A 26,050-nucleotide genomic window follows, 5' to 3' on the forward strand; every position below is an offset into this window, starting at 1 on the left:
TCCTTGTAGACTTTTCAACTCGTGTAGGTTTCTTGGCTCAGGCTTGCTTTAAATGGCCTTGATCTTTGATTGGTCTACTTCAATGCCACGGTGCTTGACAATGAAGCTGAGGAACTTCCCAGAAGTGACGTCAAATGCATGCTTCAACAAGTTCATCTTGAGGTTGTAGTGTCGTACTTTGTTGAACACCATTCGTAAATCCTTCAAGTGATCATATCACTTCTTGGTCTTGACAACTATGTCGTCTACGTAACATTCTAATTTTTTGTGTAGCATGTCATTGAAGATTTTCTGCATTGCATGTTGATACATAGCTTCAGCGCTCTTGAAGCCAAAGGGCATTACCTTGTAGTAGTAGATACTTTTTGGAGTGCGGAAGGTTATTAATTCCTCATCTTCATGAGCCATGCAGATTTGATTGTACCCAGATGAGCTATCCATGAATGATAAAGCCTCATGGCCAATGGTTGCATCCACCATGATTTCGATGATTGGTTAAGGAAAGTCATCATTCGGGCAAGCATCGTTGAGGTCTTGGAAGTCTACGTAAACACTTGTTTGTCTATATTTCTTAAGGACAATGACGATGTTGGAGATCCATTTAAGGTATTACACCTCTCGAATAAAGCCTTCTTCAATTAGCTTGTCAATCTCGTCCTCAATTTGTGGGATGAGCTTAGATCGATAGCGTCTTTGAGTTTGCTTGATTGGTCATGTTCCGGGCTTGACTACAAGATGATGCACAACAATGGTAGGGTAAAGGTCGGGCATTTCTTTGTAGGTCCAAGAAAAGTCGTCTTTGTACTCCAAGAGCAGTTAGTAGTACTCCTCGATCGTGTCGGCACTTAGTAGTGCACTTATGAAGATAGGCTTCGGTTCCTCGCTTGTGCCTAAGTTGAGCTCTTTTAGATCATCCTTGAGCAGTGGTGGCACAGTGGTGATGTCCTCCTATGGGATTTCATCTTCTTTGTCTTCTTGGATCATGACATGGAAAATATCTTGGACCTCCTCTTCAGTCCCGTCCCTTTGGGCTTGTTGGCATGAAGATTGGCCAATGTGGATAATGGTACGCCTCTTTACCTTCAGTTGTCCTTTTGGGTTAGCTTATAATTTTGTTTGACGCTTCATTCTTGAAGGAATCGAGCTTTGAACGTCATCTTTTTTTGCTAGACCGACGAGTTTTTCTTCCTTAGGCGTTGTCTTTCTCTTTCTAGAAGGCTTCAAGTCTTTCCAAGGTTTATCGTCGCAAAGGAGAGCTAGCCGTGTTACTTTGTTTCTTGGGTTTTGACAACCTTTCGAAAACAGAGTTTTAGGGTGTTGGCATGTTAAGCCTTTTGAAGATGGAGGTTCGGTCTTGACCACCAATATGATCAAGTGCCGAAATTCTAGGTTTTGAACGGGTCAGCCTATCGAAGACTGATGTTCGAAGGGTAGGTTTAGGCTTCTCTTGACTTTGTTCAACACTCACGCTAATGTGTTAAGTGCTAGCATTTTTTACTTTTCTTGAAATCTTCACGAACGTATTTGGTGTGAAGCCAAGTCCAGCTTTGTTGTTGTCGACTTTATAACCATGCTTATTTAACTTCTTTTGAGTCTCAGCGAAGTCATGTTCTTTGTTGTTAATGATGTTTGAAACCTTCCTTGGTCATCTTGGTTGGAAGAGATATTGGTTCTGCCCCCTTTGGTAGCGGTTTTAGGAAACCTTGTGGTGGTTTTGAAACTTTAGCGTCATCTAGCTATGTCAAAGGTAAAACTGCATTTGTGTTTAGTAGCTTTACATCGTCCTTGTGTAGCTGTGTGTTGGCTTTACATGTTCCAGTTTTGAACGAGGATTGCCCATTCTTTCTTCTGGAAATTAGGATGTATCGAAAGACAGGTGTGTTCGGTCCTTTTGAGGACGTCACACTCTCTTTGGTTGTTGAGGGCTTAGTAGGTTCAGCATCGTCTTTTCTTGAAGATAGCACGGCTTCCCCTTCTTACTTCTTGGGCATGACTTGCCACTCCTGCTTTTTAGGTGCAGCTTTGTCTATGGATTTAATCTCTTTTGGAAGAGCTTTGGGCACCATGTCTTCATCCATGTAGAACTTGGCGTCTGCGAAGTGTGATTCGACTTCGATGAATGGCTTGGTGTCGCCTTGTATAATTTTCACCTTTTCTTAATAGAATTTTAAGCATTGGTGAAGGGTAAATGGCACTACTCCACTTTCGTGGATCCAAGGCCTTCCTAAGAGCAAGCTATTGGAAGTTTTTGCATCAATCAGGTGGAATAGTGTGCTTAATTTAAGTTTGCCAATGGTCATCTCCACTCGGATCATGCTCATATCTCTTTGTCCTCCTTGGTTAAAACCTCGGATTATGAGGCAGCTTCAAGATAATTCATCTACCTTGATGCCGATTATGGTCATTGTTGACTTTGGCATGATGTTTATGGCTGACCCACTATTTATAAGCATGTGGTTGATTTTGTTCTCTCTCACATACCCAGAGACGAAGAAATGATAGTTATGAGGTTTTAATCCCAGCAGCAAGTCTTCATCAGTGAAGTTGATTGTGTCATAGGCGACATAACATGTGGCATATTCGTGTGGTCAAAGCTTCAAGCCTTCGTCATTGCTTTCTTGCACTTCATGGTCGTTAGGGTTCGCCAAGACCACTACTAGTGCTTTTTGCATCTTCTTGGGCAATCGTAGGTCTTCCTCGATGCTAAAGTATGTTGGCAGACCATCTTTGGGCGTGAGGGTCTCCTCTTCCTCGATAATAATAGCTTTGCCTTTTGAGGGCTCTTCTATCTTTATTTCAACCATGTGATAAGTAGCGATAGTGCACTGTTGGAAGAAGTCCTTCGGGAAATACTCATGCAAGAAAACAGGAATGTGTGGCTTTTGCTCCATAAGTTCCCCAGCATACGTTGGCTAAGCAGCTCTTACGCTACTTTTGAGATTCCTATTATTGCAGCGCCGGTGCTTTCTCCTTTGCTCCACCTTTGACCGTGTGCCTTGTGGTCTTGGCTTCCTCGTCTTTTTGTAGGTCACCAATGTCCACCCTTCTTCATCGTCGGTAGGTGCCGTGTGGCTTGAGCATGGTCAAGAGTGGTCATGTGTCAATTAGAGAAGCATGGGATTGAATGATCCAAACGTAATTGTAGTAGTGTGTGTTGCGGCCATGTCTTCAAGGTCAAGTTTGATTTGCCCTTGATGTGCCAGCTTCATGATAAGTTCTTTGAGGACGAAGCACATGTCAACTAGATGACTCATGATACAATGGTATTTGCAATAACTAGGATTGTTAACGCGATTCATCTATTCGAGGCACTTGTATTCAAGTAGCTCGATTACCTTCTTCTCTAACTGGTCGTCTAACATTGCGGCCATGTCAAAGTCTGAAAAAAAGGGTATGTCTTCTGCTCCAGTTCCCTCAAGGTGTTTTTGTACCTATCTTGGGTACGAGAAGACTCACCTTTCTTCATCTCATTTGTTATGTTTTTGGAAGAGATCTTGACGGGCGCGAAGGAGGTCCTAATTGGGGTAGTATTGACGGTAAAAGCTTCATTGGCGAGCTTCTTCCTAATCTTGTCTACCTTCGGAGCAAACACCTTATCCCTCTTGAAGTCGGTGATCGACTCATTCTTACCATGATTGGCAAACTCAGCTCCATGTTGTGGGATCGAGTTGTCAACTCCTCAAATGTTCTCGACTTTATGCCTTGGAGGATGTAATGTAGCCCCGAGTGCATACCTTAAACACACATATCAATGGCAAAGGTTTCTGAAAGTCGATTTTTGCAATCTAAACTTAATGAAAGCCATCTATTGATATAGTCGATGACAGGCTCATCATTCCACTGCTTTATACTTGTTAGCTCCAGCATGCTTATAATGCGGTAGGTGCTGTAAAAGTGGTTGAGGAATTCCCTTTCAAGCTGGTCCTAGCTGTTGATAGATTCAATCTCGAGGTTAGTGTACTAGTCAAAGGCGTTACCTTTTAGTAAGCGCATGAACTGCTTGACAAGGTAGTCTCCCTCCGTCCCAACATTGTTGCAAGTTTCGATGAAATGGGTAATATGTTGTTTAAGATTACCATTTCCATCAAATTGCATAAATTTTAGCGGTTGATAACCCTTGGCATCCTCAAGGTGTCAATCTTTTTGGAGTATGGCTTTGAGTACAGTACATAGTTATGTAAGTTCCCTTTATATTGCGTCTTGATGCTGCTTGCGATCATCTCTTACAGCTGTTGGATAGAGAGAGATCTCATGAACGTCGCATCTCGGTCTACCTCCAGTTTCTCCTTAGCTTTCTCCACCAAAGGCTCCTCGTTCTCGTTAGTCTCCTCCTTTAGCGGATCAATATTTGGGTCAGCATTATTACCGTGCTGCGCCTCCATATTGTTTACGAGTTTAGCAATTTGCAAGTCATTCTCTTACACAGTCATTGTCAGCCTTGCAATTGATTATCTTATTTATGTATGCTGCTTCTCGATTGAAGTTGCACCAGTAGTTATGACTTGCATGGCTACGGGATACGAGCTGTTGCTTGAGTCGGCATCGGAAGTCAACGATTCGGAGTACCTCCTCGGGCTTTCTTCCCTTAGAGCTCTTAGCGAGGCCAGGGTGATCACGGGCTCATAGGGGTAGTTCGGTATGGGATACCGAACCGAAAGTAGTATCCCAAATTCCAAACCGAAATCTTTTGGGACGGGAACTTGAAGACCAATCCCAAACCAAATTTTCGGGATTTTGGGACAAATCGGGAATCCCAAATTAAAATATGAAATTATGAATTATTCTTCAAATATATAATTTAAGAATACATTCATGAACTAGGAATGTTATTTCATTCACACTACCATTTAATCAAATATTGGCATGCTTGATTGTTTTTATCAGAGTCAAAATTCAAATTAATTAAACCCTTTTGGCAATCTGTTGAGAGACAAAAGAATCAAACCTTCTGAAATCATCAGCCATGACAGCAGCAATAATAAAATCCAAATGAATATCAAACAGAACATGAAAAATATGCAAGGTGCAAGGCATTCCAGGTTGCAGAGCATGAATTAGAAACTACTAGCATCAATTATAAAAGAATAATATATAATATATATGTATAAATATATATACTAATTAATAATATATAATTTCGGTTTGGTATGGGATTCCCAAAATATTGAGAAGTCAATCCCAAATCCCGTACCAAAATTTCGGGATCGGTTTGGGATAGCATCTCGAAAATTTCGGGAATTTTGGTTTGGGAAATTTTTGGTTTGGGATCGGGATTTTTTCGGTTCGGTTTGGGATTTTCGGGAATTTTTTCCACCCCTACGGGCTCATTCTCCTTCGGCAGAGTTGATATAGGGGTGAAAGGCACGACTGAGAGAGTTTTTGCCTTGTTTCAAGTTATAACGCCCAAAGTGCCACCACTTACGGCAAGGATATTCTTATTCTTCGCATTGGTTACAGGAACAGCTTGATGCTTCCTTGATGTCATGTATGTTTCTTGTGGATTTGAAGATATAGATGAGAGGCAGAGAAGTCCCATTAGGGGTGCCAAATTTGTAAACACTAAAATTCTATAACGAATGAAACGAGAACATGTGTACAAAGTAGATTTGTATTGATGAATTTGTAGGGTTACAATCTCTGTTTACAACTTTCTTTTGATTCAGTCTTCAAATTTGATGTAGATGCGTAGGTTGTTGATCCAAGGGTCGCAATGACTTGATCTCAGATAAACGATTGAACGATTGCTTTAAGTTTTGAGCTTGAAACGATGTGTGGATAGTCTTCACCTCAGGTTTATGTATGACCTGCGACAAAGGTATAGTTGATGTAGGACTTCATTGATTCAAGGGTCTTGATGACTTAAATCTTAAATCGAACGTCGTTACAAGTTTCAAGCTTGCAACAAAGTCTTGAAGGAATCAGCACAAGTGCTTGTTGATTCTTCAAGGGAATGCTTCGGCTTTGGTTGTACGTTCTTCAAAGAGAGCTTTAGCAGCAGCGTATTAGTCTTCAAAGATTTATGTAGAGGTTCTTCTGAATGTGAGATTTTTTCGACCTTGTATTTATAAGCTTCTCAAAGCTTGCCTTTGGATGGATTTGGCTTTGATTTGTGTCTTGATTCGTCCATAGGAGAATTTAGGCATGTTTTGTGTCTTGTTTTCAACCACTTTCCCTTGCTTGGCTGAAATCTATTAGGCTTTCTTGCTTATTTTGTGAGCAATTTCAATTCTTACTTGTTTTATGAAGATGTTTTAGCCTTCTTTCCGGTTTTAGGAGTAATTTGGGCCCCTTGCCGATTTTAAGGGATATTTTCTCCCTTTTGCCAAATTTTGGGAAAGTTTTGTACTTCATTTACTTGATTTGTGCCACATGTCATTTGCATCATTTGCATCATTTGCATTATTTGCATGCAACGAAATTGCATGTCATTTGCATCATTTGCATGCAACGAAATTTATGTCTACAATCCCAAACTGAGTGTCAATGAAAGTATATAATTTAACAAAAATTGCATACACATCAGATTTATTGCACATGGGAAATATCCAAGTAAACCTTGTATATTCATCAACAAAAATTACATAGTATCTATATCATTCCACGGATTTTATAGGAGTTGGACCCTAAATATTAGTATGAACTTTCTCAAAAGGAACCAAACATCTGTCATTTCTAACAGGAAATGGTATCCTAGACATTTTCCCTCTAATATAAGAAATACAAGTAGTACATGTATCATTTAACTTGTGTACAACCTTAGATTGTTTCAACATAGCAATCATAGTATCATGAGCAGGGTGCCCCAACCTTTGGTGCCAAACATTAGATTTCACCATTTTTCCTAAGTAAGCTACTGGATCTTTTGTAACAGCCTTTAACCCTCTTGAAGCTTTAATCACACTGGAATATGAAATAGCTCTTCTGGTTTACTCTTTCCGTGATACATCGCCTCCCTTGTCTTCTTGTCCTGCACAAAAAATGTACATTCATCACATATAAACTAGTTGTTATTATCTGCACATAGTTGTTTAACTTAAAAAGGCTTCTGGCAATATTTAGGACATGAAGAACCTTACTGAGAACAAGAAAGTGATTATCAGTTTGAATTGCAGTGGAACCAATATGTTGAATTGGTAAACTTAAACCATTACCAATGGTTATGTTATCAGAACCTTGATAAGGAGCCACTTGATTCAATGCAGTTATATTTGCAGTCATATGATGAGAAACACCCGAATCCACAATCAATGAATCCTGAGGAAGAATTTGAGATGTTTGTTGTGCATTCATGGCAAATTAGGATGATGGTGGTGGCAGACCGCGAAATGCATAATTTCCTCTATGGAAGCAATCCAGTGCAGAGTGCCCCTTTTTTCCACATATTTGGCATTCTACAACAAAACCAGCTGAAGCATTGTTTGTGTTTCTGTGAAAATAGTTTATTGTAGTATGTCCCCTTTTATTGCAAATCTGGCATTCAATTGCAACATTTGTTCTTGCTTATGTATTGCCTAACCATGGTCCAGCTCCATTCTATGCTTGTCTTGATCTTGCAGAATAATGATTGTTTTCATTATTGTACCCTCTTCCTCTGAAGCTGTTACTATTTCTATAGTTGCTACCATTATTCTTGTAGTGACTGCCATTGTTAAACTTTTAACCCATATTGAAATTCTGAGACTTGATGTCCTAGAGGAAATGACAGTGTTGTATTTGAGCTAAATATCTGAGACTCAACAAAGTTTTGATTAGAATTAGATGAAGATGCACCATTTGAAGATCCATGACCATACATGATAGAACCCGAACTAGTATTTTTTCCAGAATAAGAACCTTGAACAAAGAGAGTAGCCATATTTTGAGATAACAGATTCATTTCTCCTTCAATCTCCTTTTCAGTACCAAGTAATTGTGCACGAAATTTTCTTAAAGTAATTGAAGACTCCTTTGCCAAAATAACAGTTCAAATAACAGCATATTCCTTAGGCAAACTAGCCAACCCAGCAATTATAATGTCATTGTCAGAAATTGTCTCTCCTGCAACCATCAATTGAACTCTAAGGGTTAATCTCAATTTACTACCCTAAAGTTTCATGGTTTTCTATATTTAGTACATGAAGTTTTTTTTCATTCCAAAGTGGTACCTAAAGTCATAATTGGGACACTTTCATACATCTGTTAAGGTTGTTGTTAAATCAACCATTACCTGATGACGTGGCACCCACGTGGACAATGACTAGGCGCCATGTGGATATTAAAAATAATTAAAAATAAAAAATATTATAATAATAATAATTATTATTATTCTTTTTATAAAAAAATACTAGGGCGCGTTTGTTTTGGCCTTGTTAAATTTTATTGGACTAAACTGGCTTACTAGTCTGTATTTGATGCGAAGAGAGACTGACTTTAATGGGACTAAGTTGGACTTGTATTCACAAAACAAAATCCTTCGCTAGGCGGTCTTAATGAGAACCCACCCCCCCCCCCCCCCGACGCGGAATGGAGTGGATTGCTAATCCCGTCTCCAATCCCTGCTTTGCTTTGCCTTAGACTCATTCAGGCTGCTTCACGTCGTCCTTGTAGTCAATGGTCACCGTCAAAACCCAAATCCCCGTTGATGGTCTTTGTCTCCAAACTTGAGTCATTTTCAAGCCTGCGTAGCGTCGTCTACAACAACTCCCAACTAGAGCGGGCAACAACCGACAATGTCTCTGCACAATTTGAAAAGAGGCGCGATGAAGCCTCTACAAATTGAAAAAAGAAAAACAATTTGGGATTTTTTGGGTTTTATTTGAAGAGAAAGCAAATGAAAATAAGAGAAATTATTGATCCCTTTTTTTTTTTGGGTTTGATTTTTACTATGAGCAATTGTGGACGGTGCGAAAAAGAGACATCAAATGAAAAGAAGAGAAGAAATGAAAGGTCGAGAGAGTGAGTCAAATATATATATAAAATAAATAATAAAAAGATTAATAATAAAAAAAATTAATGAAATGAATTAGAAAATGACAAAAAAAATATTTGAATTCCAAAAATAATTTAGTTTGTAATTTAGTCTTACACTGCACCAAACGCTTTAGTATATTTATACTAATTAGTTTGTGTCAAGTCAATCTAGTGTAGTCCTTTAAATTAGTCCAGTTTGAGATAATCTAATGCAATAAACGCACCCTTAAGTTTTTTGTTACTCCAGTGAAACAAATGGGACACAAGATATACTTCTTTTTGGACTTGTTTAGATCGATGCCTTACCTCCCCCAAACCTGGGGATATATAATACAATAAGCACTCGAGTTTGATGTAGATCGGGTTTGCCTAATTTACAACTAGGAATATCATCAAGTGTTAAAAGAAATAATATTATCACGAATAAAGGGTTATATAACTATCACATGAGACATTTAGATGTGAAATGATGAATTTGAGGTATATGTATCATGACAGTAGTTTAGAAGAAGTTTTGGTCCAATGATGTATCTCCACGCGTTGAGATTTGAATGGACGGACTCGATACCCTGGAACAAGGACGTTGGAGTTGTAAACTACGGAATTGGATCCTCTCCTGAGCAGGAGATCAGGATCCTCCTGATCCACTAACACAGACCATTGGATTTTAATCCAATGGTTACAATTATTATAACTTTTAGAGGGATTCTATGTTTGTAACCGTTGGGTCAAAATCCAAAGGCCCGTGTTAATGGGTCAGGAAGATCCTGATCTCCTACTCGGGAGAGGATACAATTCCGTAAACTACCACCTTAGTGTCGTCTTATTAACAACGACAATGCCACTCTCTTTGCCATTTATAACTAAAATCTCCACTCAAGGGCTCCACGAGCACAATTCTAAAGGATGCAATCGTAATTTGCCCAACTGGGAAGAGAGTAATATTCAGAATTAGGATAAGATAATGGAGTAAGATTGTGTCCTCTTCTATTCTCATCTTCTTCCCTCCCCTCTTCTCACACGTTGATTTTTATTTTATTGTTTCTATAAAAAAAATCAATATAAAATGTTGATGTGGTTTAACCGTGACCATTTAAATAGAATGAGAGAGAAAGAGAGAGAGATTAGAAGGGAAGATAATCCTCCTCCTAAGATTATACCATAATATAGATGGCCCAACAACAAGTGATTTTTTTATTGTTGGGTTGCTAATATTATAAAAATTAAAAATTAAAAAAGTAAATAAATAAATGTCAACAAAGCCAAGTAGGAACCAATGGCTGACGACACTAGCAGGGACAAAGCCATAAATTTAACTAAGAGGTGGCACCTTAAAAAATTTAAGCTCATTTTTTGGACAAATAAAGCTAGGATTTTCACAAATGCTAAAAAAATTAGTTACAAAATGCCTAATTTTATTACTCTCTTGTCTAATTTTGTCTTTGATTGTTGTATTGACAATCTAATACTTATTCGTACTAATTACTCAAATACATGCAACTCGACAAGATTTAGACATTAGTGCGTGAGGATAAAAAAAATTAAAAATAAAATTAAAAAAGAAGGGCATTTTAAAAAATAAAAGAGGATTTTTCACTATTTTAATATTATTAATAGAATAATTTTTAATGAAAAAAAAAAAAAAAAAAAGGTGAGAAGCGGAATTTGCCCGCCCTAATGGCTGGTTTGGTATTGTTGTGCTTTGAAAAAAAACTGATTCTGCTGTGCTGTGAGAATAAGCGGCTGTGAAATAAAGCAGCAAAGTGTTTGGTAACCATTTTTGTAAAAGTGCTTTTAAAAAAAAAACAATATTATAGTGTTTGGTAAACTTTTATGTAAAACAGATGTGAAAAAAAACCGATTTTTCAAAGCTGGGTTTTGCAGCTTCTTATTTTTGGCTTTTTTTCACCCAAAACTGTGAAAAAAAGCTGAAGCTGAATGTTTACCAAACACAAAAACAGCTCCCAGCTTTTTTTTATACCAGCTTTTTTCAGAATCACCTCAATACCAAACCAGATCTAAGTCTTACCTCCCTCTGTACACTAGGGTTACCCTCAAGCAATGACGTCGTACGATAACAACAAGCGTAGGACAAGCGCGTGTGGAGCAATCAACCAAATATAGCATTATGTGGAGGCTCATCCAGCCCATGGCTGGAAAAAAATAGACCTGCATCGCGTGATGGCATCGTATTGTGAATCCTGGACTTTCGCGTCTCCTTCCTTCAACCTGAGGAGAAATTTCTAATTGGATAATTATGGTAGGAATATTAAATGAGTAGATAAAATTTTAAAAATTAAAATATATAAATGTTGATGATTGGTTTATTATTTAAGCGTTAATAAACGTGTAATTGATGACATATTTAGTGTGTAAATTTTGTCTCTAAATTTAGTGTCTCTAGTATTACCCTTTCTCATTTTGTTCGAAATACAAATGATACACCATTTCTCATTATATAAGAAGAGGAAGGTTTTAGTTTTTAAGTTGTTAATTTTTTTTAACTAAGTATCTGACTACGTATATAGTAATTAATACGGAGTGTACTATACAACATATTCGGAGCCCATGAAAAATATCTCCAACCTGAGGAGCTTTTTTGACGGCTATAAAGTGCTTCCCATCCATCACTTTGGCTACAGCTATGCAAACCACAAACCCTCACAGAAACACAGAGAGATCAATTAATTTTTAATTGTTATAATAGTTAGTTGTTAATCAGGAGATTTGGATTAATGGAGTGGTCGTGGCCGGAGGGTCTGCTTTCAAATAGGGGGAGGGTGATGGAGGAGTTGATCCAAGGGCGTGAGCTGGCAAGTCAACTTAACAGGGGTTTTGATAATAGGTCACTTGTCGTTAATGGTCATGATGGGAGATCGGCTGAAGGTATTGTTAACAAGCTTTTGGGGTCATTTGCGAATACCCTTTTGATTTTAAATGGGAAGGAGTCTGATCAAGAGTTTGTTTCCGATCAGATTCAAGGAAATAGTAGAGGTGTTGGTGGTGGTGGTAGTGGTGTTAGTGACGGTGGTAGTAGTGGTGGTGGTGGTGCATATTCGTCATCTTGGGGTGCTAATCATGGTCATGCAGCTGCTATTAAGCCTGAAGACTATACTGAGGAGGAGAACAGTTGTAGAAGCAGTTCAACCTTCAAGGATCGAAGAGGTTCTTACACGAGAAGGTAATTAGTTATATTTCTCTAATTAATTAATACGTAGGTAATATTCATTAACATCTGCATTAACATACTGTTCACAATGATTTTTCTTCCAGTTAAAAACTCTTTCCATGTGTGATTAATTGATTGTTCAATCTCAAACATTTGTGTATGAAACAAATACTAAAGAGTCTTTTACTTCAACAATTACACTGTGTATAGATGAAAAAATTTAAGATTACTAAAAAATTTCAAGATGACAGAGATACAAATGACGGAATTTTATTTTCTGGAATTTGTAAATTTTTTTATTTGGTTCAACTAAAAATACAACGGAATTTTAACACATAATTTTTTAGTTTTAAACTCTCACTCATAAAAATTTGGAAATAACCTCTTTACATAAAATTTAAACTCGGGGAACTGGAGGTCCCAAATTTCAAGTTTTTCTTCACTTGAAAATCCTAAATTTCTATGCTTATGAATCAAAATGAGAGAATTGATGTATGTCGATTTATAAAATTTGGCTTTTGTCAAAATTTCATATCATCCACATGTGGGTGATAAGAAAAGGTGTAATTAATTTGATCATCGTAGTTGTTAGATTTATATTGATGTGTGAACAATTGTAACTATAATTAATTTACTCAACAGTTGTTAGATTCAATGAATGAAAAATATTATTATATTTAATAATGCATAGAATTTCTAATAAGACAAAAGAGTAAGGACTGCCCCTTGCTCTCATATGTTCATGTCATGCCATATATTTACAAAATTTGGATGCTTCTTTTTTGGATAAATTACACAGAACTACCTTAATAGTACTATTGGGTCATTAACAGTTTCATACCTCGTCTTTAAAAAGTTTCAATGTCATACCTCATCTACGAATTTGTTACAATTTCATAGCTTCTGTCAGTTGTTTGTCAATTCCTCCGTTAAATGCTGACGTGGCTTGAGGCGGGACCCATTTTTTATTAAAAAATTAATTGAATATTAAAAAAAAACTCAACCTTCTTCTTCCCCGCTCCCATCTACCAACCCAAAACCAGAACCCCCCCCCCCCCCCACCCCACCAGATCCCCAAAACCAAAAACAAATCCCAAATTCTCCCAATTTTCAAATTCAAATCCCTCTTCTCCCGGAAGAAGAAATCCAGTCCCTCCGCCGCCACCGCCGTAACCCACCCAGTCTTCACCCTCACGCACTCGCAATCCCCCTTCTTCCACTCGCACACCCAGATCGCCGAGCTCATCCAGGCCATCATGAGCAGCCTGGGGTAGCCGACCTCAACCTCCGGATCCAGTTCCTTTAGACTGCGCCGTCGGGTTTCGACGCTCGCCGCCTCTAGCTCGCTTTCACCGCGCTTTCCCTTTCTCCCTTTGCCACACAATTTGAGATTTGTTTTTGGGGAAGAAAATGTGTGAGAATATGTGTGAGGAGAGAGAGAGAGAGAGGTTGTGGGCTGGGGGAGGTGGGGGTGGGGGTGGGGTTATGGGTTTGGAAGGAAAGGGATGGGGATGAGGATTTTCGCGGGCGGGGAGCGGGGTAGGGAAGGGGATCTGGGTGTGGGTTTGGATTGTTTTGGTTTTTTGGTTTTTTCTTTTATTTATTTTAATATTTAATTATTTTTTTAATAAAAATTGGGTCCCACCTCAAGCCACATCAACATTTAACGGAGGAATTGACAGACAACTGACGGAAGGTATGAAATTGTAACAAATTCGTAGATGAGGTATGACATTAAAACTTTTTAAAGACGAGGTATGAAACTATTAATGACCCAATAGTTAAGATAATTCTGCGTAATTTACCCTTCTCTTTTTCTTTCTCACTCATATTCTTCTTAGAGTGGTAGCATTATCACTTAGCCTAAATTGTTGGATTTATATATTAATTTAAAAGTTCTAACAAAGAGTTGCAACTTGTTGATTCCATGCAGGAAGACTTCACACTCTTGGACTAGAGACACTCCTGCTTTGATTGATGACGGCCATGCATGGAGAAAGTATGGACAAAAAAATATCCACAATGCCAAGCATCCAAGGTACATACATATACGATTTACCTTGAAAAATTGTAACAAATTTCAATAATTAAACGGGTAACAATTCAAGAAATGAAGATTCCCATAGTTATGTTGTGTATGTATATATGTATATGTACATATATATATGCAGGAACTACTTTAGATGCACTCACAAACACGATCAAGTGTGCAAAGCAACCAAGCGCGTTCAACAAGTTCAACATCATCCACCAGTGTTCCGAACCACATATTATGGCACCCACACGTGCAGAGACTACCTCAAAACTTCTGAACAAGTCTTGGATTGCACAAGTCCTAGGGATTCTTCAAAGTTCATTAGTTTTGAAAACGCCAACTGGTTGACAAACAAACAAGAGCACCCATTTTTCGCATCCTTCGCTTCATCATCAGTTAAAGAAGAAGTGTTCGCTAAAGAAGATATTGCAACAATTGATCACATAGTGACAAGCGACCACAACCATTCAGTACGGCATGATCATCTTGTGTCGCATGATCTGACAGCGTTCGAGTCCTCTGGGCCCATGGGTGGGTTTTCATCAAGCATCGATCAGTATGAAGATGACGATGTGTTTTGGAAGACTGTGGAGTCTTTACTTTGATGAATGAAGTTTTGAAATACGGATATTTGAATTTTGAGTTTTGATGAGTACTACATACTTAGTAGCTGCTAGCGTACGATCCTTGTGGTAAATTGAACTTTAGGAAAATCGTATGAAATATTTGAACCAATCGGTATGATGGTGACGATGTGTTTTCGAGGATGACTGCCGAGTACTTTGAAAAAAATTGTTGCTTTCTTGGTTTATAAAATATGTAAACACAGTTAATTATCCCAAAACAAAATATTCAAGAAGCAATGTTTTCTATTTCTCCTCGTTAAGTGATTAATGGAAGCTTAATTATGCTTAACACCCTTTTCATATAAAATGCATGACAATTCTTAATTAATAAAATCAATTCTTTTCTCCAATATGCGGAGATCTGATAAAATTCGATTTACTATCTATTAAAAGAAACGAAAGAGTTATGAAGATCTTACTACATACAAGGAAATTCCTGCCTATTTTAGTTGTTTTAATTAGAATTTATTGAATATGTTGGATAGAATTTAAAATATGGCAATCGGATAGAATTTGTTTAATTGGTTGGATAGAAACAAATGACTATGGTGGATATAAGAATTATATCATGTTGTTCTCATTAAAAAATTGAAGGAAATTTGAAACCAATTGCTCACTTTAAATTTAAGCCGAACTTTAAACAAAAACAATGCAAGTAATTAGTTCATGAAAATTTCTAAATATCCAGTGCTGTTGGTGTCAAAATTGGAAGGTCTGCATGTTGGGTTCAACACGTGTTCAAAGTGTTGTTTTCGGTCTCAGCGCCACGAGATGACTCGAGAGAAAGAGAGAATAGGCATGTCACTGTTAGAGACTGCCAACGTGCAATGTTTGTGTTCGAATGCATGTGAAAGTTGTGCGTAGATCTAACTTGTTAACCAAATGATTATGCACCTAGTGGAATGCTGATTCAATTAACTTCTTATATGTGCCTCAAGTGAACAAGGACGTAAATAAATGAGAAATGAAAACTAAACCAAAAAACATAATGTAATCATTTTCACGATGAAGTCATGACTATAAACATTTATAAAAGTAAAATCTAGGCCGACAGGCTGAGCTACATGACTTGAAATATAATTAACTGGAAAGGTAAAGAAAAGTGGTAAAAGTCTAGCCAAATTCAGGCCATGGACGCCGATATAATACTAAAGGAGTCCACTGATATCACTCGTATAGGATTGGACTTAGTACAAAACAGATGCCTTTGATAGGAAATCAGAGTGGTTGGAATTGCACGTTAACTGAATCATACCACGAGGTGGTAGAATTGTAAAAGTTTTAGATCTCAGGATCGTAGGTAGTATTTGCTTCAAATGACGACTTTGAGCTTGTAGATGAAGAGTTAAGGGGTTTTACTTAAGAGCAAATGGGTTTGTGATGAAAATCAGTTGGTTTGATTGAAGAGTCACTTTAGGTTTTGTTTAATTGTAGAAAATGAATTTGACGAAGGTTCTGAACTTGAAGTCTTCTGGCTCTATTTATAGGTAGTGGAGAAAGAGCAACCTCAATCAGATCTTATCTAGTGTTGTTAGTGACTGTAATTTCTGCTAGGTGGCCTTCAGATGTATCTTAACATTGTTCGCACGATCTAGAGGTGGCGTGGGCATGTAGGATAATGCGCACATCTACATTAAAGGAGGTGAGTACTTCTAGCAACTTAAGAGGCCTTATTTTTATTTAATTTTGGCCTAAACAAATATGTATGCAATAGTACTTCTGGCAGAGATCTCTTTTGGTATTAGAATTGGGAATTGTTATTAGTATTCCAAAAATCTCATTTAGTGTTCCAAATTTTCTATAATTAGAAAGAAAAATATACTTACAAGGAATGTAGAATGAGATTTTTAGAGTGTTAATAACAGTTCTCTTAGAATTTAGACATAAATATGAAAAGATTGTCTGTGTAAAGGGACATGGGACACTAGGCAGATAGTAGCTGGGACTGCACATGAGCAATTTGAAATTTCATATCGTTGCGCGATCCAAAAAGACAGGTACGAAGTGCTTGGGAAGGAAAGATTGTGATTAAAAATAAAAGATTTAACAATTTCTAAAATCAAATCTAATGGTTAAAACATGTATCATTGAAATCAAACCCAGGTTTATTTATAAGAATGGTTTATCCTTGGAATCAAATCCTTAAACAAATAATTCTCAGAAATTCTAGTCCCAGGGAAATAAAATTGCTTTCACATTGATAATGTGTCCATTAGACATTAGGACTCGAGTCTCAAGAAGGCTTTGTTAACAATATGAATCACACATCAAGGAGTGAAGGAACCCTATTCTTTTTTATTCGCTTAGTTCAAATCTATTTTTATCTGCTTTGTTTGCTTAGCTATTGTCTTGTGGCTCAAGTTGAAGAAATTTTTTAGAGTACTAGAAACATAGAACAGTACACCAAGTGTCATAATATAATTTATTGAATTTTTTTTTTTTTTTAATTTGCAACCATGTATAAGAGGAAAGAGAAGAAATCGGAAACATACTTGGTGTACCAAGCTGTGTTTCCGACCCATTGAATCGCGCAATGGTAGCTAAGAAGAGACTAAAATACCTCTGTGAGTCTTCTCAATCCCGAAAAGGTAGACTGTCAAGCCACCAACTTGTTCCATTTTCAAAAAGAAGAAAAAAAAAAAAAAAAAGGAGAAGAAAGAGGAAAGAGAAGCCCACCAATCTTCAGCAATCATATTGTAAGAATGTGCCTGGAAAGTTCCATGTGATTGTTTGAATAGAACACTGACAGGGACTAGATGATCAAGTAATCAAGATGGGAAGTTTAGGCGGACTCCTTTATTTATCATGCTACAGACAAAATGATGGGAGATATAGTCCAAGTTCATTTTCTACTTAATTACAAAGGTCATGTATTTTCCCAGTTTTGGGATTAGAAAATTTGATTAATTAAGCTTCTGTGAAACTGATGGGAATTGGTTTTATTCATTGATTTGCTCCTGCCGGATGAGTCAAGCTTGTTGAACAAGTTTGTTCAACTTTTTTCTTTTTCTAATGCTTTATGGACTCTCCAATATAAAGAAAATGAAAAGTTTTTAGGTCACCAACTAACAAGATACATATAACTTTATGCAAAGGCTTTAGTGAGTTTAGCCAATTGATTAGAACAATGTTCATGTCAATAAATATTATTTTTCCAAGAAAAAGAGAAAAGATTATAATGTTTGAGAAGTTTTATCCTAATCCTAATGTTTTCCGATTTCTTCATTCCAAAATCACTTTTATCAAAAATAACAAAAATGAAAAACTGTACTGGCTTATCATATTTTTAAAAGTGTGAACCAGTAATTGTTCTAACCATTAGTAGTCTTGCAATAATTTTGATGATTAACCATGTTGGATTTTTCCAGAAAGATAAAAGAGGGCTAAAAACCCGGTAAAGAGCTATCTTAGTAAAAATTGGAAAGAGTTTTGCACTCTCATTCCCCACAATTAGCAAGAACAAATTATACTAATTAATTACCCCATAGAAAAATACTTTGTTAAGAGTTTAGCCACCTCATTGTGTACAACGAATGTTAGTGATTATTGTCAACTTTTCTTGTAATGCAAAATGCAGCAATGACCAAACTTGATACCTGCTGCGGAAGATTACACCATCAAATTGCAACTTATTCTAATCAATATCTAATCTAATTCTGGATGTGATTGAGCAAAGGAAATTACACCACCAAACTGCAACTTATTCCCTTCCTTTCTTCTTCAAGTTCATTGGTGCTATGACGTCTTAGTGTTCGTTGATCAAATTGTCTGGCTCTCTTAGCTAATTATTAGGGTTCAACATGATCAACCCTATAATTAGCTAAGAAATCAGCAACCTGATTGCCCTCTCGATAAGTAAGTTGGGCTACTTTCATAATGCCACTTAGTTTTATGGTAAAACCTCAATTTTCTTCAACAACATATATATTTAAAATAAAAGAATTAAAATGAGGAAGTGAGAAGTGGTTGAGAGGGACGGAGGCAGGAAGATTTGGAGCAATTTGTAACAACATATATATAAATTGTTGATAATAGAGAACTTGTTGACGGGCACGGAAGCAGGAATTGTTGACAAACGGAGCATGTTATTCAAGCTTTTTTTTTTTTTCCTTTTTGATAATTCAAGCTACTTCTAATTTAGGGTTTTTGAATCTCTTAGGCTATTTCTAATTAGGGTTTTTGAATTTTGCTTCTATATTGCTTCATATATGTTAATCATGCTTGATGTATTGCAGCAGAGAAGAGAAACAGATGATGAAGGAAGGGGAGGTGCCCCTCTCGCAATTTGAGCTTTATATGAATGAATTTCCATGAAACTAGCAGGAAATTTTTTTTTTAAATAAATTTGTAGAGGGTCGATGATGATTGACGACACCTGAGAGAGAACTGTGAGAATGTGAAAGTAAAAGATTCCTACGTTAGTGAAAGAAGAAACCTTGCAAGACTTATAAGAGGTTCGGTTACTTCTCATATAGCCAATTAGTTTTATGGTGGAACTCCAACTTTCTTCATGATATCAGAACAGGTTGGCCTACATATGAAGCTCAACGGTCACACGTGTTTCACGTCATCCAATTTATATTGTCCACATATTTAACTTGAAATTTCACTACACGTAAGAGGACATGCACATTACAACTGGGTTCGATTTTTGTAAATCATTTAAATTTTTCTTTGATCTAAATTAAAACAAATCGGTCGCTACGGTCTTGTATCGGTCAGTTTGGCCTGATTGGTGCGCACCCTGGAACCAGTGTCCCACTTGTCGACAGCTAGGAGTGGTACGCTCTCACACACCCCTTTCTCTCAAGCCTTCTAATGGGGTTGAGAGGAAGTAAGTAATTAGGAAAAACAAGTTAGCAGGGTGGCGTAAACTAAACTATTCTGGACGCAGTTGCACCTAACCTACATCTGTATAGAATTGTTGTTCAATTGTTAACAACTCCAAGTCCAAAAACAGGGAAGAGGATCCTCTCCGGATTCACTTTGTGGGGATCTTAAGAATCTCCACATCCTAGCCGTTCATTGTACATCGTACAGCTAGTTTTCATCAGGTACTATTTGTGTTTAATTTTAAATAAAAAAAATTAAATAATTTTTATCACTCGATGCACGATGAATGGCTAAGATGTGAGGATCCCTAGGATCCCCACAATTTGGATCCAGATGGGATTCAAATCCCAAAAACAGCACATCTAGGGGGCGTTTGTTTGCACTCGTTAAAGTTCACTGGATTGGACAAGACAAAATTAAGGGTTAGTCTAGTCCCATGTTTGTTCCCAGCAAGGATTAGCTTTAGTGAGACTAGCTCTCACTCACCTCGACTAAAGGCAGGACTATCCGGTCTTAGAAAGTACCCCCAAGAACCATGGGACTAGCTAAGACCAACATCTCTCTCATCCTTGTCTTGCTCAACCACTACTCACGGCCACTCCTTGTGACCTCCAACCACACACTGCTGTTAACTTTCCGATTCGACTATCTCTTTCAAATACATTTCACAACCAATTTTCACATAAAAAATATACCAAACTGAAGCTGGGAGTGAGGAGATTCTGTTTCTACCTCAATTGAGGCCAAAAGGTGGTCGAAGGTGGTCGAAGGTGGCCGGAAATTAGCCCGAAAGTCTCGGCATGTTTGGGTTTCTTCGAATCCATGATAGATTCGAGCATGCAAAGCTTTGATCTGTGTCCAGGGATGGAGAGCAGTTTGTTGGTGGTGCTAACCTCATCCAATTCGACGAGTTTTGGCCGAAAAACACGATGGAAAACCTGCAACTTGTCGGAAAAAATGGAGATGTGAGGTTTCGTTGAATAACACGGAGCTAGAGCGAGGGAGAGAGGAGAGAGAGACTGGAATTGAGATGTCTAATATGGGAGAAGGAAAGGTGGGGCGGAGAAGGGAGAAAAGGAGGGAGAGAAAGAGGGAGAGAGTGACGGTGAAGGAAGGAAAAGAGGGACAAAAATATAGGATAATAATAAAATATTTATATTTATTAATTAAATAATATAATATTATTTATCCTGCTTTTTAGTCTAACAGTGCACCAAGTGCTTCACTAAGCTAGTCTAATTTAGTCTATTCTAAGCCAATCCAGCATAATCCCTCAAGTTAGTATAGTCCAAGATAGTCCAGTACAACAAACGCTCCCCTAAGTCATTATTTGTCCTTTTTTTTTTTTTTGTGTGATATTCTAATTAAATCAAAACTATTTGTATAGCCCAAATCACAGAGTCATTTGAAATGTAATATGCGCACATTCGTGATAAAAAGGACAATGAGACACTGGAGGCAATTTGATGATTAGTCTACATTAAGCACAACATATATAGTTGAGACAACGAGACATTGGGAGCAATTTTTTGATTAGTTGACAATTATTCTTATGCGAAGGCATGTTTCCTTAAGATGGGATCAAAAAATTTATTATAATGTGGAGTTTATTTCTATATATAACTGATCTCAAGTTGCGACTATAATTTACGACTTTAAGAAGGTTATTCCTTTATAGAGTATTACCTTAAACAGTTTTTACAGTAGAAATAATATTCTTTGATCAAATAGAAAAAATTAAAGTTATTCATATTCTCATTCTTCACAATTTGGTCAATCCTTCAGTTGATTCTTACTTGAATATCTCATCATGTGTGATTCCTAAATGCATTGATGCTTCTATTGGGAGACTTGAGGGAGACTTGACTGATAACTAATAAACGCCACCTCTCCTCTTTATACTTCCTAATTTTTGGGCTTCAATAATTTGACAACAAAAGCCCATTATTTTAAAAGTTGACAATGTGGTAGGAAGCCCAAATATAGCCCATCAAGGGAAAAATGAGGCCCAAGACGCCTTTGGACAGCGAAAAGACAGGGGCGGCGTCGTTTTCGTTTGGTTTGTCTTGTTTCTTCCCTACTTCACCATCTCAAACCGCGCTGAGATTCTCGAGGGGGAAGAAGGTGAGAGAAAAATGGAACAGAGAAGGTTCTGGTGTGAAAAGGGCTCGCTCGTAGTGTTAATTTTGGGGGTTTTTCTCACATGCAACGAGTGCATCATAAGGTCTGATGCTTCAATCCATGAGTACAGAAATGAAGCTTTCAATCCTCAGTCAAACGCCTTCTTCTTCCATGGCGGCAGTGAAGGCCTCTACGCTTCCAAGGTCCACGATTCTACCGATAGTTCTTCAGCAGACAATCGCCACCTCAAGGGCAAGTCCTTCATCAAGTCAGTGAAAAACCTGTCCTTTTATCTTCTATGCATAGCAAGTTTTGTTACTTTACTAATTTAGTTTACCTGGTAAATTTTAAATTACCGATACCAATTGATTTAAGATAGCGGGTTATGGCTAATTAGTTTGTTAATGTGAATATTAATTGGTAAGTTGAGATCTTGAGATTGTTTCTCAACTGGGTTATGATCATGGTTTCGAAATCGGTTCAAAATTTGTGATTTTATAAGTTCATGATTTGGATTTGAGTCGGTTGGTAGTGGCGGACTTACTGATGGAATTTCAGGTTTGAGAGTGTCACTTTTGTGAGGACGAAAGAGTCTGCGAATAAGATGAGTGAAATGCAGCAGGACACTGGATTGGTGGAAGCTATCATTCTTGAAGTGAAGGACAGGGCAAGGATTGGAGCTTCTTTCGCCCAATCGGATCAAATATGCTGCACCAGGAATCTTTCGAATTCTGGATACTGCACGGTGGGAGAGGTTGTTATCCACAAAAATCAGGACAACCCGGAGTGGCCTGTGCGCATCAAAACATTCTTTAATGGAAAAGATGAAGAGGCGAAGATGGAAATTAAGACGGTTGATATCAACAGTTCCGGAATGTACTACCTTTATTTCATGTACTGTGATCCGCAACTCAAGGGTACGCTGATTAAAGGAACGACCATCTGGAGAAACCCAGATGGTTATTTGCCTGGGAAGATGACTCCTTTGATGACATTCTATGGCTTTATGTCTTTAGCTTACCTTGTGCTTGGACTTGCCTGGTTTCTGAGGTTTGTTCAGTTTTGGAAGGATATTATACAATTGCACTACCATATCACAGCGGTGATTGCTCTTGGAATGTGCGAAATGGCTGTGTGGTACTTTGAGTATGCCAATTTTAATTCAACTGGGATCAGACCTATGGGCATTACATTGTGGGCTGTAACTTTTAGTGCTGTCAAGAAGACTCTTTCCCGCCTTCTTCTTTTGGTCGTTTCCATGGGTTTTGGTGTAGTGAAGCCTACACTTGGTGGTATAACTCCGAAAGTATTTCTTCTTGGTCTGGTATATTTCGTGGCATCCGAAGCACTTGAGCTTGTTGAACATTTGGGGAACATCAATGATTTTTCAGGAAAAACAAAGTTATTTTTGGTTCTACCTGTTGCCTTCTTAGATTCGTGGTTTATTCTATGGATTTTCTCATCGTTATCAAAAACTTTAGAGAAACTTCAGGTAATCTTTCTGTTTTGAATTTCTCTCTGCAGCTTCAGCATTTGCATGCTTAAATTTAGTATCTTCTTTATTCACGCAACAAGCATGCAGCATTGGATGTGGCTTCCACCTAAATATGCACGAATACCATGCAATTTGAAGCTTTTCTTGTGCTGAGTGACAATGTAATCTGTGATTTTGCTGGAAGAATGCTTAATGATGTTATTGTATATGTACAGCTTAGGATAATGTTATGCCCGTGGAATATGATGTTGGTATACTAATGACCAATTTTGCACCATCTTCCTTTGTTTCTTTTGGATGCAGATCAGGAGAAACTTGGCTAAATTGGAGCTATACCGAAAATTTACCAACTCACTTGCAATATTTGTGCTTCTTTCGGTTGCTTGGATTGGGTTTGAGGTATTATTCATTGCAAAGTTGTATTTTGCAAATTAACAATTCCCGTGGGTGCAGGTGGAGTGTCTTTATTCATATTGTTTTCTCCAGTAGGAACTAATAATTGAACTCCTTTGCGTATTGTTGACTCAGCTATACTTCAATGCAACGGATCCCCTGAGTGAGTTTTGGCAAATTGCTTGGATTATTCCAGCATTCTGGAGTATTCTTGCCTATGCTCTCTTGGCAATAATATGCATCCTTTGGGCCCCTTCACGTAACCCAACTAGGTATTTTGTTTTTGACATTGCATCTATAAAGTTTCCTGCTGTCTTACATCATTTTTGCGTACTTATTATAAAAATCTATACATTTGTCCTTAAAGACTGTTTTGTTTGTTAATGATATGCTTGCTATTGTTGTCGAAATTTTGTGGAAATTGTGTGTCGGATGTGCTATAGAAACAAGGAAACTGGGACTTTCTTTGTGGGGGTTTGTTTCCCCTTTTTATTCTCCTTTTTGGTTGGTTGAATCCAAAATGCAAATGGCAAAGGCAATTATGGAGTTGTGTTATCTTGTGTTTGCAAAAACCAATCACATTGGTGCTGTACATGTAGATATGCATACATGGAGGAAGCAGGAGATGATTTTGATGAGGAGGGCATCTCGTTAACCAGTGGAGCGTTGAAGGTCAGTGGAGATGTGGCAATCAAGCGAGAATACGAGAATGCGCATGCAGATGATATGGAGGAGGATAAGCGAGAGTAGATGCTTCCCTTCCCTGTATGAAAGTGATTTCCACGACGAAGCTTCATTTTCTTGATCTTACAATTCCGGAGTTCTGTGAATCGTTGATACAGAATCCATGTATTATGTATTATGCAGAGAGAATAGGTGCAAAAGTAGTTATGGTAGAAAATATGTGAAGAAAGAAATACAAGTAAACTCTGGTGCTGTACCATATTTTTCTGACCGCTTTTGAGCTCCGGCAGCGGAACGAGGATAATCTAATTCTTGACGAGCTATTTCCATTCTCTGAATCTCTGCTTTCGATATGGTTCTCATTTTCTAGCAAATTTTTATGATGTGTAAAATTCTTATATAGACCCGTTGTAGAGGGGTAGACAATCATTTCATTAGTAGTTGGTGACAATTTTTCCATCAAACTCATGCGTAAGAAGTAAATGAAGAAAGCAAAGGAAATTTAAATGACTCTTCACCGGCGTTAGAGAGGGTCTATTTGGATAAAATGATTCGTTAGATTTAAAAATGAGATTTTTTGTTAAAGACGATTCTCTCTTACAATCACAGTTTTTTTGGTATGGTTGCGAGTTCTACAATGCTCGTTGACTTAGAATAAGTTTAGCAAACAATCCAAATTTAACAAACTCAACTATATCCCCCTCTAGTTTTTCGAAACATTCAATTTAATGTATCCTGTTTTTATGACAAATTTAACCTTGGGTTAGTGAAATTCGAAATTAAAAAAAGATATGACTTTTGTGGCTGCTGGGATTCGAGCCCAGGTCTCCACGGCCACAACGTGGAATTCTTACCACTAAACTACAGCCACGAGATGTTATTAACTGGTCAATGAAATAAATTATAGTATGTGAGTTCTTAGGGCTTCCCTTATACGCCTAGAAAGAAACAACTGGTTTGATAGTGTTCGAGGTATTGCCGAGCCAGTTGATAGATCATAGAATGGTCCTGGTTTTCATCAACGCTCATAGTTCTTTTTCTTCGTGCAGACAGAGAGAGTGATAGACTAAAACCCTAATTAGGACTCCTCCACTTAATCTGGTCTTTTATGCTTGCACGGTCGCACCAAAACATATTGAGTTGAACCAAACATATTGAGGTGTGCTAACATTTTGTTGACGAGTGTGTCCAATGGGGTACTTATTGTGTTCGCTATTTGCCATCTGTTGATCAACCAGTCGGCATTGTGGGTTGTCCCAACCTGTCTTTCCGGTGTCTCCAAGTTTGAAGGGGTATGGTGGACTAAAACCCTAATTAGGATTCCTTGTTGTCAAGTATATTGTATATATATTTATTTGTATATCAGATTTCCTACTTAGGAATCCTATTCCTTGTAGCCCAATACTTGTAGGAATCCCATTCCTTATAGCCCAAGAATTGTGATGCATATATAAAGGGATTTACTCTATGAATGAAATTAATCATCCCATTCTACAACAACAAAGTTATCTTTCATTCAGGTAATATTTCAGTGAAAGCTGCTTCCACTGGTTTTTTATTGTTGGGTTCTTTCTGATATTGTCTAATAGTTGGGGGAAGACGAAGAACATGGGTCAACATCATCACCATCACGGGCGGCCGCGGCGGAGACAGCCCTTATTATGATCTCTTGTTGTGGGGGTTGTTGGTGTCCTTGTTATTTAGTCTCTTCGTTTTTCGGAAGAATCGGGAGATGCATGGCTAGT

General features: G+C 37.7%; 2 protein-coding genes and 1 non-coding gene across 4 annotated transcripts; 2 read left to right on the forward strand and 1 right to left on the reverse strand.

Annotated features, from left to right (window-relative positions):
* The first annotated feature begins 11,527 nt into the window (after positions 1 to 11,527).
* On the forward strand, positions 11,528 to 14,969 carry LOC137744182 (putative WRKY transcription factor 70). Of its 2 annotated transcripts, none has more exons than XM_088681823.1 (3): positions 11,528 to 12,130; positions 14,052 to 14,156; positions 14,245 to 14,969. In XM_088681823.1, the coding sequence occupies exons 1-3, from the start codon at positions 11,685 to 11,687 to the stop codon at positions 14,756 to 14,758; spliced, it is 1,065 nt and encodes a 354-aa protein (XP_088537949.1). In that variant the 5' UTR covers positions 11,528 to 11,684; the 3' UTR covers positions 14,759 to 14,969. The 2 variants fall into 2 exon arrangements, with proteins under 2 accessions (XP_088537949.1, XP_068340148.2); XM_068484047.2 differs by having other exon boundaries at positions 14,290 to 14,969.
* Positions 14,970 to 21,628: 6,659 nt separating this feature from the next.
* On the forward strand, positions 21,629 to 24,643 carry LOC137745083 (uncharacterized). Its single transcript, XM_068484957.2, has 5 exons — positions 21,629 to 22,001; positions 22,292 to 23,225; positions 23,532 to 23,627; positions 23,757 to 23,893; positions 24,221 to 24,643. The coding sequence occupies exons 1-5, from the start codon at positions 21,748 to 21,750 to the stop codon at positions 24,369 to 24,371; spliced, it is 1,572 nt and encodes a 523-aa protein (XP_068341058.2). The 5' UTR covers positions 21,629 to 21,747; the 3' UTR covers positions 24,372 to 24,643.
* A 461-nt stretch (positions 24,644 to 25,104) lies between these two features.
* TRNAH-GUG (transfer RNA histidin (anticodon GUG)) lies at positions 25,105 to 25,176 on the reverse strand. Its single transcript has one exon. It is a non-coding gene; the product is annotated as a tRNA-His (tRNA).
* Between the last annotated feature and the right edge of the window lie 874 nt (positions 25,177 to 26,050).

This window comes from Pyrus communis, chromosome 12 (genome assembly GCF_041283825.1).
Source record: "Pyrus communis isolate YQ-2024b chromosome 12, ASM4128382v1, whole genome shotgun sequence".
Classification (NCBI taxonomy): Eukaryota; Viridiplantae; Streptophyta; class Magnoliopsida; order Rosales; family Rosaceae; genus Pyrus; species Pyrus communis.

Excerpts from the sequence above, each read along its gene's own strand:
- LOC137745083 (XM_068484957.2), top strand. The coding sequence starts at position 21,748 with ATGGAACAGAGAAGGTTCTGGTGTGAAAAGGGCTCGCTCGTAGTGTTA. Across the intron at positions 22,002-22,291 it reads AAGGGCAAGTCCTTCATCAA|GTTTGAGAGTGTCACTTTTG; the intron begins GTCAGTGAAAAA and ends ATGGAATTTCAG. Across the intron at positions 23,628-23,756 it reads TTGCTTGGATTGGGTTTGAG|CTATACTTCAATGCAACGGA; the intron begins GTATTATTCATT and ends TTGTTGACTCAG.
- LOC137744182 (XM_088681823.1), top strand. The coding sequence starts at position 11,685 with ATGGAGTGGTCGTGGCCGGAGGGTCTGCTTTCAAATAGGGGGAGGGTG. Across the intron at positions 12,131-14,051 it reads AGAGGTTCTTACACGAGAAG|GAAGACTTCACACTCTTGGA; the intron begins GTAATTAGTTAT and ends GATTCCATGCAG. Across the intron at positions 14,157-14,244 it reads CACAATGCCAAGCATCCAAG|TTATGTTGTGTATGTATATA; the intron begins GTACATACATAT and ends AGATTCCCATAG.